The sequence below is a fragment of the Cervus elaphus genome, chromosome 19 (genome assembly GCF_910594005.1).
Source record: "Cervus elaphus chromosome 19, mCerEla1.1, whole genome shotgun sequence".
NCBI classification, from domain to species: Eukaryota; Metazoa; Chordata; class Mammalia; order Artiodactyla; family Cervidae; genus Cervus; species Cervus elaphus.
The window spans coordinates 37,645,984-37,664,130 of record NC_057833.1 but is presented as its reverse complement, the minus strand read 5'-3'; the positions used below and the strand labels follow the sequence as shown (position 1 = coordinate 37,664,130).

At 41.6% G+C, this 18,147-nt stretch overlaps 1 protein-coding gene and 1 long non-coding RNA gene across 3 annotated transcripts in view; one reads left to right on the top strand and one right to left on the bottom strand.

Moving 5' to 3' along the window:
* Nucleotides 1-5,428: 5,428 nt before the first annotated feature.
* On the bottom strand, nucleotides 5,429-11,761 carry LOC122676059. 2 transcript variants are annotated; one of them, XR_006335407.1, is made up of 4 exons: nucleotides 11,662-11,761; nucleotides 10,184-10,246; nucleotides 7,615-7,843; nucleotides 5,429-6,902 (listed from the first exon to the last, which is right to left on the bottom strand). It is a non-coding gene; the product is annotated as an uncharacterized LOC122676059 (long non-coding RNA). The 2 variants fall into 2 exon arrangements; XR_006335408.1 differs by lacking the exons at nucleotides 10,184-10,246; nucleotides 11,662-11,761 and adding an exon at nucleotides 9,992-10,064.
* A 1,352-nt stretch (nucleotides 11,762-13,113) lies between these two features.
* Nucleotides 13,114-18,147, top strand: part of LIPH (lipase H) — a 48,430-nt gene continuing 43,396 nt past the window's right edge. The window contains exon 1 of the mRNA XM_043875366.1: nucleotides 13,114-13,277. Within this exon, the coding sequence (XP_043731301.1) occupies nucleotides 13,211-13,277 (67 nt within the window). The 5' untranslated portion in view covers nucleotides 13,114-13,210. The remainder of the gene's footprint in view (nucleotides 13,278-18,147) is intronic.

The window sequence follows — 18,147 nt, the reverse complement described above, 5'->3', positions numbered from 1 at the left end:
TGCGCAGGCGCAGTCTAGATCTCCACCTCCCTAGCCTAGCAACCTGTAAGCCTGGTCCTGGCCCAATCGCTCCCGAGATCAAAAGGGCTGTGGGCGGGGTTTTCTCTTGGTCGGAGCCAGTCCTGAGGCTGCCCGCGGGACAAGGCCCACAGGTCGCACGTGAGGGCTCTCCAAGAGAAAGCGAGCGCTTCCAGGCCTGGAAACCCAAGGGGTTTATCAGTAAATGTTTAAGTGCACGTTAATTAACAAATGTTTACCCTACTGAAAGTGAAAGTCGTTCAGTCGTGTCCGACTCTTTGTGACCCCATGGACTATACAGTCCACGGAATTCTCTAGGCCAGAATACTGGAGTGGCTAGCCTTTCCCCTTCTAATTTACCCTATCCTTTGTTTTGCACATAGTTTATGCCTGGTATTTTACACGCAGTCACCTTCATTTCTCCCAGCAACGGCAGGCGATGCGGAGCCTTGTGCCCATTTCTATTTTTTACTTTTTGTGCCTATTTTTTAATAAGGAAATCGAGGCATACAGCGATCAAGTAATTACCTAAAGTCAAAGAGGTAGCTAGTGGCATAGCGGAATTTGAACCGCGATCTGTGTACCAGCGCCAGTCCCTCGCCCTTGAGGTCTACTGGGAGAGATATGATTACAAATTACAATACAAGATAATTGGGTGTAAGTAAACTACACTTCAATTAATTTTTAAAAAGATAATTGACTGCTGTGATAAAGGTGGGTACAAAGTGCAGTAGGAACCAGAGAAAGGAAAACAGTTGGCTATGGAAGTGAAGGACAGAACTCAAGGAAGGCTTCACAGAAACTTAAGGATGAAAAGTTACCTGCGGCCTACTAGTCACCCCAGAGCTGGCAGGGAGTGCTAACTACTCTCCCTCTCTTTTTTAGAGGTCCTAGTTCTGGTTAATTATCTACAACAGAAAAAGACCCATCCTTTTTAATGGAAAAGCAAGTCCCCTCCCCCAACACTCCTGAGAATCCTCAAAAAGTTTTTATGCCCTACAAAAATCCGTCTCTGTATGCACCTGATCCTTAATCTGATCCTCAATTCAGTTAAGGTCAGACTTCAGACTTGCTTGAACTTCAACATAGGCACTCCTCAGTACAGCATCCTCCTTTGCTCAATAAACACTGTTCCTGGATTCTGCTGCAAGCCACCTGCTGAGTCCCAGAACCACCAGCTACCCTCCAGTGGCTACCATCACACTGGTCTGGGGAGATGGAGGCAGTTTCTAGAGGCTAGAAGCAAATTCTAAGTGTGAACATGGGCTCCTCCTTCAGTGCCCTAAAATATATCTAACACCTGGCTGTTACAGATAATGTGGGAATAAAAGAATTGCAAAGCTGAAAAGATTTAGAAATGGCTATTACAAGGTACAGTGTCTAGGGACTTCCCATCCAGAGATTAAGACTCTGCTTCCAGTGCAGGGGGCACAGATTTCATACCTAGTCAGAGAACTAAGATCCTGCATGCCCCATGGTGCAGTAAAAAAAAAAAAAAAAAAAAAGTGCAGCATCTAAAGCCTGTTGTCTCCCAAAATTTCATCTCTTCGCTCTTCTCAGCAATTTTTACATGTAACCAACAGAAGATAATTGCCCTTCTAACATTACCCCAACTCAAGTTAACTCAAAAGTAGATTACCATCGGCATTATTCTACAGGTCAGTTCAGCTGTGTCCCAACTGTACATTCCACTAAAGAAGTTGGTCTTTGCTATTGCCAAACCAAGAAGACCCCTCAAGTCCAGGGAAGGAATTCTCCAACACAAAAGAGCGGTCTTCATTAAAACACAAGTCAGAAAATTTCGAGCTGCTTAAGAAGAGCAGCTTCTCCCAGGTTCTGGCCAAGATTAGAGAAACATTGGCATCAAGTCTCAGAGCAGTGTAGTACAACACCACAACACAATTTTTTTTTCCTTTTCCTGCCTCTTTCCCTGCACCCTCACAAACCCAATTCTGAAATGTCAGTCACCCACCAAAAACAGTGGGAAGGCTGTGGAATTACAAACTTCAGTCAGAATCTCAGGACCTCATCAGCAAATAGTAACTCTGCCAGCCCTTCCCCACACCGACAGCCCCTTGTGTCCTACTTCTCTACCCACTCTCGGAAATGGGGAAAAGGGACTGAGCCTTACAGTCGCTTCCGCCTGGGTCTTCTCTGCCGGTTGGTGCCTCCGATGACCTGTTGTCCACAGTAGACATCTGGACCACTGCCCATCCACTGACCAAGGAGGGGGGTTATTCTTAACCCAAAGTCCACCACTGCCGCAGCCATTTCCAGACCCAGGAACTCTTCACCGGAGGCCCAGAGGAGGAGCCCAAAATCACATGCAGCAACGAAGATACTGACATTTCTGTCCTTGGTTTGGATAATATGCACCCCTGGACCGTCAGAGGAGCTCAACCGCATTGCTTAAGGTTTCGTAAGGTTTCCTAACTGGTTACCCTAGTTTTCTAAAAAGACCTCTTCCTCTAGCGGAGATCCTCTCCTTCAAGTCTTTCCATGGCCCCTCCCCCATCTTCTTCAAACCCTACCTCCCCTCCTAGAACAATGAAGACCCAGCCCTCTAATCCATTCTTTAGGCTTGCAAATTTTTCTCTGTGCCAGCCTTCTCTGAGTGTTAAAAGATTTCTTCAACTTTGTTTCTGCTGACTCCTGTTGGAACAGAGGTCTGGCCCATATAATGGACATGGATAGGAGCCCAAAGATGAGATATTGTTAGTTTGGGCCTGATGTGCCTCAAGTCTACCATAATTCACCACCCTGAAAATTAATTTCCTTCTGCAGACCAACTCCTCTGGTACTCAAGGAAAACGTGCCCTTCTGATTCTGTGACTTTGCATGTGTGCTCAGTCACTCTATCATGTCCAACTCTTTGCAACTCCATGGACTGTAGCCCACCAAGCTCCTCTGTCAACAGGATTTCCCAAGCAAGAAAACTGAAGTGGGTTGCCACTTCCTCCTCCAGGGGATCTTCCCAACCCAGGGATAGAACCTGCATCTCTTGTGTCTCCTGCATTGGCAGGTGGATTCTTTACCCCTGTGCCACCTGGGAAGCCCAGTGTGACTTTGATCTTATTCAACTCATCTAATAACTTTGGCCTTATTATGCTGAAAGCAAGTACAGCTTTTGTGTCCTAGATTTTGTCACAAAATTTGCTCACATTAACTGCAAATGGCTCAGCCTGCCTCATGTAGGGAAATAGTATCAGGCCCTACCTACGCCTACTTCCCCAACTGTGAAATAGAGATCTGTCTCTCAGATCTGAAACCAAGTAGGGCCCTGTGGATCTCCCAGGGATAGAGGCCTTTCTATCTTCCCTTTCTTGTAGGAAGCCATTTCTCCAGCCATTATGACCTTCCCTGAATTCCAAAGGGCAGATTAGAACAGTTGCTAATCAAGGGAGGGGCAGCCAAGAAATCACCTGAGGCAAGACTAAAGGGACCAGAGAAGATCTTCAAGATTAGGAAACCAACCACCTGAGATTAAGGGAGTGCAGAGCCCTGTTCACACCCTAATCTTGTCAGGTGGTTTAGTCTTGAAGTCTTGTAGCCCCAAGAACTATAGTCTGCCAGGCTCCTCTGTCAATAGGATTTCCCAGGCAAGAATACTGGAGTGGGTAGCCATTTCCCTCTTCAGGGGATCTTCCAGATCCAGGGATCAAACCCTCATCTCCTGTATCTCCTGCACTATAGGCAGATTCTTGGCTGCTGAGCCACCAGGGAAGCCTGTATTAGCTGTATTGGCTGTATTAGGTCTTAGTTGCAGCACGCGGGATCTTGACATCATGCATCATTGTCATGTGGGATCTCTAATTGTGGCAGTTGAGCTCCAGAGTGAGCAGGCTTAGTTGCTTCAAGTCATGTGGGATCTTAGTTCCCCAATCAGGGACTGAACCCATGTCTCCTGCATTGCCAGGCAGATTTTTAACCACTGGACCACCAGGGAAGTCTCGAGACCCCACCTTTGACCCACTGTTATAAAAAGCCTCATTAAGTTCTCTGGGGTTGAAATGTAGTTTTTCGAGTCAGAAACCTGGGGTATCTCCCTTTGCCTGCAAAGTAATAAAGCTATCCTTTTCTCCTTTTTCTTCTTTCCTGGTGGCTCAGATGGTAAAGAATCTGCCTGCAGTGCAGGAGACCCAGGTTCAATCCCTGGGTCGGGAAGATCCCTGGAGGAGGAAATGGCAACCCACTCCAGTATTCTTGCCTGGAGGAGTCCATGGACAGAGGAGTCTGACCGGCTACAGTTGAGGGGGTTGCAAAGATTCGGACACGACTGAGCAACTGTAACTTTCTACTTCACCCAAAACTCTGTCTTCCAAGATTTGATTCAGCATCGGTGTACAGAGAGGCCAAGTTTTCAGTAAGAGATCTGTGGGCGCATTAAATGTGTTTATGTATATAAAGAGGCTACTTCAATGCCCAGCATAGCTAAGTGCTTACTAATAATAATCTCTTCCCTCTTTTTTTCTTTCTCATAATAAGTCATTTAATTTGCCAGTTCTGCACCCTACATTTCCTACACATCTGCCCCTTCCCCTCTCCAAATGTTACCAAGGCTGTTAGCCTTCAGGTATAATCCTCCCCCTTCGTTGAGAGAACTAAGCTGCAGGGAAGTGTTATCTTACAGGAAGCCACCAGAAAAAAAAACAAGAGCCCACCAAAATCTGTTAGAACCAACTAGGTCCAAGATGGTAGAAAGCCTCCAGTAGACCCTCCTTATATGTTCATGGTAATATATTTGTGTGATAAATAACACATCTGACAGTTGACAGTTGCTGTGGCAACAGCCAAGCAAGCCCACTGAAGGACTGAAATCCAGTGTTATAAAAAGATTGTTGTCTTCACAAGCATATCACATCCCTGTTCTCAGATGTGTCATAAATATTCCTCCCTCTCTCTTTTTTTATTCTGGCCATGCTTGCAGGACCTTAGATCCCCCCTCCTAAGACTCCAAGGGGGGAGTCTTAACCACAGGACCACCAGCGAAATCCTCCTCCTTCTCTTTACTCAGTTCCCTCCTTTTACCTCAACGCTCCTATATATATGGTATATCAGGTAGATTGAGAAGCTGAGTCTCAAGCTAAGTTCCTGTTTCTCATTCTCTGGCCATTGATTACAGTGTGTGCTGTTTCAGTCTCAGCATCAGTTTTGTTATTAGTCATGCGAATCCAAACAGAAAAAGAACCCTCCTCAGTAAGGCAAGCGACTTTGGCTGGGCCAGAGCCCAAGTTGAGGTCTATAGGACCAATTTGGGAATGTTACCAAATCGCAAGTCCATGTGCCCGACGCACAGTAAGGCCAATCAATACTAAAACATTAGCATTTCGGACAGAGAAAGGTTTATTACAGGTTCATACAGGAGATGGGAGGCTCATGCCCTCCCATCTGAAAGTTACTAAAAGCTTTCAGCAAGCCCCTTTAAAAGCAGAAGCTAAGGGAGGCGTGTGGTTAGTTGTTGCAAACTTCTTGGTGTCAGATCCTTTGCTCTTGGGGTTGGGTCATGGTCAGGTAACGATGTTCCTGCAAATCTCTAACTGTTATTCTGTGTCCTGACAGGAAAGGGCAAAGGCCCAAGGCCCAACTTTCCCCCTCCAAGGTCCCAGTCCTGGTTAAGAGGAGGCAGCTCCTTCAGGGGCAGGTTCCCACACTCTGTTCAGCTGTTATCCCTGAGGGAGCCAGGCATCCAACCCAGCCGTCCCTCAGTCTCTTCAGGCCACCCAAATGGGAGAGGCCAGGTCTCACGGACTGCAACTGAGGCAGTCGGCCATTGCTACTAGGTCACAGAGACAGGGATGAGGGAGAGGTTCACCACTCCTCGAGGCGTAGGCCAAGGCTAGAGGAGGGCCTTAGTGAGGGCCCCAAAGGCCTGCAGGATGTAGTCCCCAGTCTGTTCCCTGGGCCCTCCAGTTCATCCACTGGCCCAAGGCTGGGTGAGCTGGAGGGCATCCAAGATAAGGCCTGAATCTGCCTCTTACCTCACTCTCCACCTGATGACCACCACACCACTGACCCCTGCCTGAATCACTTCCTTAATGGTCCCTCATTGACACTTACTTGTCGACAGGGCCCACTGCAGCACCGACCAATAGCTGAGCAGGACAACTAACGGTCACTCACTGACAGTTGGTTGCTTGTGGACAGGGCCCACTGTGGCGCTGAGCGAGACCTGTTGCCTAGTAACAGGGTGCAAAGTAATGAGGCCAGCAATGGCTGCCTGCTAAGGGCTGTGCTCATCTCACTCTGTTACAAGAACATAAACCCATCAAAATCACTGTCCTTTAGGGCCTGAGCATTTCTCACATGAGTGCCATAGCTGCCTCCACTTCTACCCTGGTCCTCTTCTGTTTTCAGGTTTCTCTTTGTCTTTTTGTTGTCCTTCTGTTACCTGTTGTTAAGGTAAATTTATGTTGTTGTTGTTCTTATTTATTAATGAAAATAAATTTATAACTCATGTTTCTAGTTTTCTGTTACTGAGCAACTATGGTTGAGCTGATTTTCACCAAATTTGGGAGGTTTGTCTGGAGTAAGCCTGATTTGAAATATGTGGCAACCCTAAAATTTACTTTGGATGGCCCTAGGGAGAATCTCAAAAAGAGAGACAAGTATTTCTGAAAGCAGCTGAAACTGAGGTGCAGACAGATAAGGAGGAAAAGCCTGGCAAGAAATACCCTCCCAATTTAGACAGTGTGAGCCCCTCAACGTGTTCACGATGGTTCCAAATGGTTACCCACGTCAACAGTCACAAGGATAGATCTTCCAAATTCCAGGGGTGGACTTTTCCATTGAGATGTTTCTTGCACAGACAACTTTATGTGCATACTCCAGGGAATAATTGTCTAATGAAGGTGCAGTATTCTCAAGATCAATGCTTGGGAAGCCAGCTGAATAAAAATAAAAACATAATGTATGGCAGAAATCAACACAATATTGTAAAGCAATTATCCTTTAATTAAAAATAAATAAATAAAAACAGAAACCTGACTCTAATAACAGTATTTTAAAAGAACAGTTTGGGACTTCCCTAGTGGTCCAGTGGTTAATAATCCACCTTGCAATGCAGGGGAGAAAGTGATAGTTGCTCAATCATGTCCAACTCTTTGCAACCCCATGAAAGCCTGCCAGGCTCCTCTGTCCATGGAATTCTCCAGGCAAGAATACTGGAGTGGGTTGCTCTTTCCTCCTCCAGGGATCTTCCTGACCCAGGGATTGAACCCAGGTCTCTTGCACTGCAGGCAGATTTCTTCACCATCTAAGCGACCAGGGAAGCAATGCAGGGCACACAGGTTCGATCCCTGGTTAGGGGACTAAGATGCTACATGCTGTGAAGCAACCAAGCCTGAGAGTAACAACTAGAAAGTCCCTGCACCTCCTCAACAGAAGGTCCTGTACGACACAACAAAGATCACCTGTGCTGCAATCAACACAGCCAAATAAAATTTTTTTTAAATTTTTAAATAAAATAAAACAACAGTTAAGGTCCAAGTACATCTACAAAACATGGTACCAATGGACTTGAAATACTGAACATTCCTCTGAAAAAGAATTTTTTTTCATGAACTTTACCGAGTAAAAAGCATTTTGCCTATATCTTACCATTGTGTGTACAGGTCTTGCTTGAGCAATCTCTCCTTGAAATGTTCAGAGCAGCATTCCAAAAATAAGCAGTTACTGAAATGACTGAGCTGAACTTGCACTGCTTTTGTTCGACACATTGTTTGCAAGCGAGTCATGATTTCTAAAGCAAAGAGCTCAATTCCATGAAAAATACTTCTTAGGCCAGAAAAGTAGTATGTAGATATTTTCCTTCTTGTTTTATAACAAACTACAAAAAAAATTCATATAATAATGTTACACAAATATATTAATATTTATATAATTTATCACATTATTATATATGATCATACAAAATATTATTTATTATATTTGTATTATTGTTACCGAGTCCAAGCCTGCTCTTCTTCCTGCATGGTAGGCCAATAAATCCCAGAGATGAGACGTTGAGGCAAGGGATACGACTTTACTTGGGAAAGCTGGCTGAGCAAGAAAATGGCAGGCTAATACCTCAAAATAACCATCTTGTCGGGGGTCTAGATTAAAGGTTCTTTTATAGATCTGAGACGTGGGGAGGTGAGGAAACCAAGTAAAAATGCCGTCAGTCGTATCTGACTGTTTGCAATCCCATGGACAGTAGCCTTCTCTGTCCATAGAATTCTCCTGGCAAAAATACTAGAGTGGCTTGCTATACTGCTGTACCCTCCTCCAGGGGATCTTCTTGACCCAGGAATGGAACCCAGGTCTCCTGCATTGCAGGAAGATATTTTAGCATCTGAGCCATAAGGGAAGTCCTAAGCCTCTGTCAGGAGGTATCTTAATTTCTTCCTTCCTGCCATCTACAGTTGGACAGGGTTCTAAACAAAGACATTTTAACAGTCCGATAGAGGGGCAGGGTTCTCTAAGGCAGGCCATCAGGTATAATAATAATAACAAAATCACTCAGGATGGGGAACACATGTACACCATGTCTGATTCATGTCAATGTATGGCAAAACCAACTACAACATTGTAAAGTAATTAGCCTCCAATTAAAATTAATTAATTAATTAATTTAAAAAAACAAAAACAAAATCAACAAAAGCAAGTCTAAGAAACAGTTCCAACATGGAGTCGGAATTGGTTTTTGCCTGTAACATTATTATATAATAGTAGTATATTAGCATATAAATAGTTGAACAAGGAAAAAACCTAGGTTTCCACTGTTTTGGAGACAAAATTCCAATATTCTAAGCATGATATAAAGCTCTTCACAACCTGTCTTCAAATTCCCTCATCGTTTCCTATCTCCAAATTACTTTATTGTTACTTTATATACACCAGACATTCAATCCACACTTCTTTATGCCTCCAGGTTTATTCCCTCTGCCTGGAATGACTTGCCTCCTCCTTCTTCACCTGTGAACTACTACCTAGTCTTTGAAATTCAGCTCAGAGGACACTTCCTGTGTGAGGCTTAGCAGTAGCAGTGGTGGTGCTGCTGCTGCTGGTAGTGATGTCTCTCCTTGAGGGAAGAAGCCATCTCCTATTTTCCCCTTATTATTATTTTTAAAAATGTATGTATTTTTGGTTGTGCTGGGTCTTCGTGGCTGTGCAGGGGCCAGTCTCTAGTTGTGGTGTTCATGCTTCTCATTGGGATGATCTCTCTTGTTGCTTCACAGGAGCTCTAGAGCATGGACTCAGTAGTTGAGACACTGGGGCTAAGTCGCCCTTAGTTGCATGTGGAATCTTTCCAGACCAGGGATTGACCCCGTGTCCCCTGCATTGGCAGGGGGATTCTTAACCACTGGACCACCAGAGAAATCCCTTTGTAATGTTATTATTATTTTTTAATGGAAGCTCAAGAAATGTTCAACCATTGAAGGAATGAAGAAATGAAAAAATACAGGGATTTGGAGAAAGTTACCTTGATCTCTGAGGCTTCCAGGTGGCTCAGTGGTAAAGAACCCACCTGCCAAAGTGGGAAATGCAAGAGACACGGATTTGATCCCTGAGTTGGGAAGATCCCCTGGAGTGGGGCACGGCAACCTACTCCAGTATTCTTGCCTGGAAAATCCCAAGGACAGAGGAGTCTGGCGGGCTACAGTTCATGGGGCTACTGTAGAGTCAAAAGAGTTGGACACAACTGAAGCAACCCAGCACACACCCATGCCCACACCATGATCTCCTTATAGAATGAAAATGAAAGTGAAAGTTGCTCAGTCGTGTCTGACTCTTTGCGACCCCATGGGCTATACAAGTGTATGGAATTCTCCAGGCCAGAATACTGGAGTGGGTAGCCCATCCCTTCTCCAGGGGATCTTCCCGACCCAGAAATCGAACTGGGGTCTTCTGCATTGCAGGCAGATTGTTTACCAACTGAGCTATTGGGGAAGCCCTTATAGAATGAAAATGAATCAAAGAAATAGATATATCTTACCAAACCTGGACCTGAAGTGAGAGATTGCTGGGCCACTGATGCAGATGAAAAGACAAAAGGGCATTACAGTGAGTCATATATCAACTTGGAGCCCTAGACCAGAGTGGGAGGGTACATAGGTCAACTTTTTGAATGCTGAAGCCAATGAGAGTCATAAAACCACCTCCCTTCAGTCCCATTACATTTCCATACCTGTTTTTCCTGTCCAGAAGCTTGCTTGCCTCTTTCTACTCTGTTCTCTATAGCAGGTGACTTCTAGATTAAAAAAAAAAAAAAAAAGCCAGTACGTAATACTAAACTGGAAATGAGGAAAATTCTGATGTTCTTGAGTTGTCATTTATCAGCATCATAGTATTAAGAAAATTGGCCATTATTCATTTTTATGATGAGTAGCTGATGAGAAATGAAGCAATGGTTTTCCTTAGAATACCTTTGACTAAATAGTACCATTCAAATGGTTAGGAGTTGGCAGATCATTTGGAATTTTTAAAACCCTTTTATTTTGGAAATAATTATTTTGGAAATAATTATCTGTTCATAGGAAGCTGCAAAATAGTACAGGGATGTTCCTTGTACACTCATCCAGTTCCCCACAATCATAGCATCTTACATGTCATGCCATCGAAACCAGAAAATTGTTTTTGGTACGGTCCATAGAGTTCACTTAGATTTTTTTTTTTTTTGGCTGCACAGTACAGCATGTGGGATCTTAGTTTCCTGACCAGGGATCCAACCCTTGCTCCCAGCAGTGGAAGACCAGAGCCCTAACCACTGGACCACCAGGGAAGTCCTGGATTTTACCATTTTTATATGCATTCATTTGTGCGTTGCGTGTGTTGGGGGACAAGTGATTCTAAGCAATCTTATCACAAGTTAGATTCCTATAATCACTACCACAATCAAGAGAAGGAAGTAATCCACCTCTCAAAGGTATTTTCTATTCTGCCTTTCCTCACTCCTCTCCCCATCCTTTGGAAATGTTTTCTTTTCTTTTTTGCCTTATATTTGATATTTCTCACTAACCTCTACAAAAGGAGATGTGTTCTCCCATTGATTCTTGTGATATGTTGAATACTGGAAGTAGGAGCACACAGCTAGGAAGTGAGGGGACCTTTTGTGCCCCTAGCAGGAAAATCATTAATAGTAACACAAAGAGGCCTCCCAAGACACAAACTTCTTATTCCTATAATTGGCAAGTTTCCAGGAAAATGTACATTGGCTCTGACTAGATAAACACTTGGCATGGTACCAAAACTGATAGGAATTCAACAAATATTTATCAGGCAAATACACTGAGCCAACAGGGGCAATGCATTCCATAAAACATTCCTAACAGAATGTGAAACAATTCCCCATTTGTTCTGGAAAGCAGTTGCTTTCAGGTTAGTAAAGCTGATTGCAAATGGAAAGTAACAACAACAACAAATTAGCACCACTTATTTGGTTTTCCTATTTATGATTTTTATTTATATCTTTAAGTAGAAGACAAAAGCAGACTTAAGTGATGGCTAAAATTATTCACCTGAAACATCACTGCTAAAATATCCTCATCATTCCTGCACTCCCACAGGACTTTTCCACATGGTCCTTCTCAGTACTGTACGGCGAGGGGAGGGAAAGGTGCAGAGGATAAGTAATAACAACAGTTACCAAGTGGTGAGTGCACTTACCTTGATAGGAGCCATGGTGTTAAGAATTTTATTTACAGTATCTCATTTAATCCATAAAACAACCTGGTGAGATGTGCAGTTTTATCATCTTCATTCTACAGTCGAGAAAATGAAGAGTTAACCCTGCTTTGGTTAAGGCCAGTCAACTAGTGAATAGAAGACATAGGACTTGAACCCAGATCAGTGGACCACTGGTAGGGAGTCTTGGCATTCATTAGGTCTGAGATGTGACACAGAAAAACATGTGACACACAATCCCGAGTGATTCTGATGTACTGATTCCTTGGAGAGCATTGCTAGAATTTACTTCCTGCAAGGAATGGGGTACTTGGAGAACTGATATACTTACATGAGCAATGCTGTCACTTCATAAACAATGTTAAATGACTAGTGGATTTTGCCTATGCTTTGGATGAAAATGTATTCTTAAGTAGTTCCTGCATTTGTTCATTTAGTTTTCAGCTCTTTGGACCACCATCACAAGCCAGAGAAAGTGTTGCAAGTTCTTCCACTAGAAGAATTAAATTACCCTGTAGCCATGGAGCACAAATTTAGTTACTCCCTATTTTGAGGTGCATGGATTCTGGCCTAGTTCTCTATTTAAAAGCTTTTTCATCTATTTTTTTCTTGAAGAAGGAAAGAAAGGAAGAGGAGAAGAACAGAAAAAAATGGGAGAGATGGGGGAGGGGAAAAGGAAGCGGGAGGGGAGGAGGAGGGGAGGGACAAGAGGGAGGAGGAAGAAGAACTAAGAGAGAGATAGGAACTCTGGATGGCAAAACAATAAAAATAAAGATATATAGAAACATTTTAAGGTTTCTTTTAACCTGAAACATATTTTTACAAATATAGGTACATGATCGGACTTATTAATAAAATTGTTCTTAATAAAATCTAGGGCTTCCCTGGTGGCTAAGGGGTAAAAAATCTGCAAAGCAGCAAAGCAGGGTTTGATCCCTGTGTCTGGAAGATCCCTTGAAGAAGAAAATGACAACCCACTCCAGTATTCTTGCCTGGGAAATCCCATGGACAGAGGAACCTGGCATGCTACAGTCCATGGGGTCCCGGAAGAGTTGGGCACAACTTGGAGACTAAACAACAACAACAAAAATAAAAATCTAAAGACTGTCCTCTGAGAAATGAGTGTGTAAATAAACATAAGAGGTAATTTGGTATACACAGGCCTAACAGAAGACCCACCAGATTTCTTTCATTCACAAAAACAAGAGGGGAAAATATCTCAGATCACACCTGATTTCAACACACCAAGCCAAATGACTAATAAACCGCCCACAAGGAATGAAAGTATTTTGAACTAGTCATTCTGCAAATACGTATTATAATTTCCACATCTGCATAAAATTGTGCAAGCAGAAATACACCTGACCTTTTATTGAAAGGAGGAGGAGTCACATATCCCGAAAGGGTTGGGACCTGCCTGCAGTCCCTGGGGAACTTCCTGTTGTCACGGCATGGGGTTAGTTATCTAAGCTCTGAGTGTAGAGGCTAAGACTCTGGGAAGAAAATCCTTCTTCTTGTGAATGTGACACACATGGGCTCCACTTTCCATATGCTGAGATTATACTTCCTCCTCAGTTTGATGTGCTTGGTGAGATCAGGTAAGTCATTTATTGAATAGTTTTCTTAATTATTAAAAAAAAATTACTATTACTGTCATTTTATCATCCTAGTTCCTTCACTAGACTTTCCAAGTGTCATACAGTTATTTATTTTTAGGAAAGAAGATATGGATTAACCTTTTTCTATTTCTGAAAAGACTTTCTTTTTCCTCAGTAGTGAGAGAAACTATTATTCCTTTCAATTAGCCTGTTCTTCTGTTGTACAAAAATGAAATATGCTGAAAAATCTAGAGTAGTGTGGCTTTCTTTCATAGTTAATTTTTCTGTGCTTTTCTACTATGAATTAAGATCATTTATTTCCTGGAGTTTAAAATTTTTAAATATCTATTAATATTTAATATCTTTATTTATTTAATATTTAATATCTTTAATATCTATTACAGACAGTGTAGGTTTTTATAGCTTTCATGCTTCAAATGTTTATTTAAATCATTTTCATTAAACAAACCCATGATTTTATACTTGTAAAATCTCTTGGAATGGTGTCTGGCATATTGATAACTTAAAATTTTTGTACTTACAGGCATACATACATACATACATACATACAAAATTACTAATCATAATGAAGAAATAAAAACACAGTAATGTTTGCAACAAAGTAACAAAAATTAAGTGAAAAAAATTTTTTAAAAAGCGCTCAGCACTTCTCAGCTTTTTAGAAGTCCAGTACTTTTTCACATAGTTCAAGTAATGAAGGTTGGTATAATTTTTCTGATGAGAAGTATGATATACATTAGGACCCATAAAAATGTTCATGTCCTTTGAACTAGTAAAACCATCGCTGAGAATTTGTTCTAAACAAATATCTTGTAAAAGAAAAAAAAGAATCTTTTATACAAAGATGATTCTAGGTCATCTGTAATCTTGAAACTAGATACAATAGAAATGTTTCTACATACGGGAATGGATAAAGTACAGTGTAACAATTTTTAAAAATATGTAGCCTTCAAAATAATTCTGAGGCTATGCAGAAATGTGCAAGCATGTTTATAACATGTCATATTATTTAAAAAGTCAAAGAAAGCAGAACTCAAATTTGTAGGTAAACTAAGATTACAACTATGCCAAAATCACATATGTATGCCTATAAATAGTTTCAATGGGAAATGGAAAAAATTATTTGTTAGTATTTCAGGCTTATAATAAATTTTTTTTAATTTGTGATTTTGAAGTTGATTTAATAGTAAGTTAAAATTAAAATATTGATAATATTTGGAGAGGGAGGTCGGAGGGGGGTTCAAGATAGGGGACACATGTATGCTCATGGCTGATTCATGTCAATGTATGGCAAAAACCACTACAATATTATAAAGTAATTAGCCTCCAATTAAAATAAATAAATAAATTATTATAAAGAGACATTAAATAAATTAATAAAATTTATTAATTAAATTTTAAATAAATTAATTAAAACAAATAAATTTACAAAAAACAAAAAAATAAAACATTGACAATATTTTAAATTGAGAGGTCACCATTTTAGAGTTTGTGTTTATTATCACAATTTTTTTTTTTAAGTAAAATAGATTTAGAGATAGCTTAAGGGGAGTGGGAACTAACCTTAACACAAGAACCTGATGAAAAAAAAAAAAGAACCTCATGGTATTTTGTGGGACTTTCTTCACGTCTCCCATTATATATTTCAGTTACAAAGTTGGAACTTAATTTTTTGTGAACTGCCTTTTTTAAAATATCTTTTTTAATTTTTAAAATCGAGTGTAGTTGATTTACAATGAATCTACCTGCCATGCAAGAGACACAGGAGACTTGGGTTCAGTCCCTGGGTTGGGAAGATCCCCTGGAAGAGGAAATGGCTACCCACTTGCCTGGAAAATTCCATGGACAGGGGAGCCTGGAGGGCTACAGTCCATGGGTTCGCAAAACGTCGAGTAGGGCTAAGCAACTAAGCCTGAGTAAGACAGGTTATTATAAGATAGTGAGCATAGTTCCCTGTGCTGTACAGAAGGTCTCTGCATATCAGTTAACCTCAAATTCCCAATTTATCTCTCCCCCATCTGGTAACCATTGACCTGCCTTTTTGCGTGCCAAGTCGCTTCAGTCATGTCTGCTTCTGTGCAACCTATGAACTGCAGCCTGCCAGGCTCTTCTGTCCATGTGATTCTCCAGGCAAGAGTACTGGAGTGGGTTGCCATGCCCTCCTCCAGAGGATTTTACAAACCTAGGGTCTGAATCCACATCTTACTTCTCCTGCATTGGCAGGCAGGTTCTTTATCACTAGCACCACGTGGAAAGGTTTTCCTTAACATTAATTACCTCATCAGTAAAGTCTTGCTTTAAGTCATTCCACAAGACCCACTGCTACCTAATGGAACCCAAGCAGATCAAGACACATCACGATAAACTTCCATAGCTAGAAGGAAAATAATTATAGCTGTAAGCTAAATCCAGTCTTCTTAGTATCTGCTAAACCGTGATCTGAGACCTTTCCTGGGGGAGGATATTAAATAATAAGTAGAAATTATCAATCACAGGTACATTTACTTATTGTTTTTCCCTTCCTTGGCTTGCAGTCCAAAATTGAGCAAGTGATTAAGATGTGATTCTGAAATCCCAAGAATACAAGTCTTTTACTTTCAGAGATTACTATTTTGTTGCTCTAACCTTCATGAAATCATGATGGGAATTTTGGCTGTACTCTTACCGAGTACAAAGCAATGGCTGGCAGACTCTACCAGAATTATTTGTGGAATTTGTTGAAAATGCAGACTATCTCCATAGATGCAGACTATCTCCATAGATCCAGACTCAGTGGGTCTGGGGTGAGGTCCAGGAATCTGCATATTAAACAAATTCACAAAGCTTTTCAGCTTGCAGGTGTTTCAAGGAACAGAGGCTGATAAATGTTATAAATTAAAAAAATTTTTTTTAAATTTTATCCTGGACTATAGTTGATGTACAATGTTGTGTTCATAAGTAATTTTTAAAGTTACCCTGCTATCAAAATTTTGACCTATAGCAACTTGTGCAAAACTGGGTAGATAGTTTCCTAGAGAATACCTTTGTGCCTAATCAGAGAAAGAATTATCTCCTCAAATATAGGAAACTCCCTTCAGAATGATTTATAACTCTGTGTGTGTGTGTGTGTGTGTGTGTGTGTGTGTGCATGCACGCTGCTTTGTGACTCACCGGTCTCCAGGAGAAACAAAAGTTACTAAGGGGTGGAGCATGAAGGTGCATATTTTTTGCACATGATTAAGAGATAAGAGTAACAAAATTTGGCATCTCATTTGTTTTCCAGATTATATCCTAAAGAAATTCAAGCTGGTCGTTAAAAGCAGAGACATCCTTCCAACAAAGAAGGCATTCAGCCCATTTTTTCCTTGCCTGTCTCTGCCAGTATAGAAGAGAAACAAAGATATTCCATCAATTTTGGCCCTGGCCAACTGTGAACCCATCTCAGTCTGGCTCAGGATGGATTTTTAATGCCAAATTCAGTGTTTTTCTCCACATAAAAAAATATAGACTGAGTTACTTTTCAGATTAAAAAGAAAAAATCAGTAGAATTTTATTGTAGGGACATGTCACCTTCCCCTTCCACTTCTCTCTTCAAAGTAGGAGTCCAACTCATTTTCTAATTTCTCTGAGTCAAAATTTCTGGACCAAAGAGATGTTTATTTCTGAGACTTTTGGAAGTTCCTGCAGAACAGTGTTTTTAGCAAGCTTAAGAGTGTGCTCAAGTGTGGGTTTCTGGAAATCTCCTGGCTCCATCAGTCGACATGTGGTGGGCTGTGTGTCCTGGACACTGACTTGGCATCCACTGCCCAGAATGCAAAATATTCAACAATGTATTCCTTCATCTAGGTCTGAACCTCAGTATTTTTAGGTAGCATCGAGTCAATATACCTGTCTGCGGACCTCTGTTCTAAAGAAGTTACTCATACGCATTTGCGTCATGTTTAGAGGCGGGGGGCATGAGAGCTGGAGCACACCTTGGAACCCAAACTCGAGAGGAAAGAAGTGCGAGTCAGAGCCCTCGCTGTTTACTTCCTGACTCGATATGATGCATCAGGGTGAAATTAGGTGGATCTTCACTGCTGTCACGGGGATTTGGAGGCTAGTGAACTGAACTTCACCAATCATGGGTCTGAGAGAAATTGACACTTTGACTTTTAAATAAGCTGACTTGGCCATATCAAGAGGTTTAATAGGAACCTGTCTTTGCTCATTGGTTCTCATAGAACCTCAGAGCCTTCTGTCCTCTTGCCCCACTCACAATTGCTTCATCGGTGGGATATTTCTGCCTACAGTTCCATCATCTCCCTTCACAGACACCTCTTTGGATGTGAATGAGGAGTTTCCTCTTTCTGTAGTTTTCCCCAATCAGACACGTGGGAGCTGAAATCAGTTCTTCCAAAGGCAGGTAGAAACCAAAAGCCAGAACTGAGCATGACCCCAAGATAGCATGGGCATTTAGCATCAAGGCAGTGTATCTTGCGAATACAGAGCCAAAGGATCCCTTGGAAGTTTATATCAGAAAGGAAGTGAGGTTGTCAGTGATCAGTCTGAGGGAATCACACTTTTCTATCCAACCGAAACTCATTCAAAATAAGCCAATCTAGGGAAATGGATTATTCCCTGTTTTTTTTGGTTGTAGCCTAAGGAAATATAGCTGGTGGATAAAAACAAGAGATATCTTTCCAACCAAGAGGACATTTTGTGTAACTAACTCAACTTTCTGTGGTAAAACAAAATAATAGTTATATTTAGTCCCTAAGGCTGAGAATAAGAGTTATTTATTTTGCACAGAAACAGCTAGCTTCAAGCACTCCCCAACTGCCAACAGACTGACCAAAGTCAGGGCTTTATTTAGCCTGCAGTGGTAGAA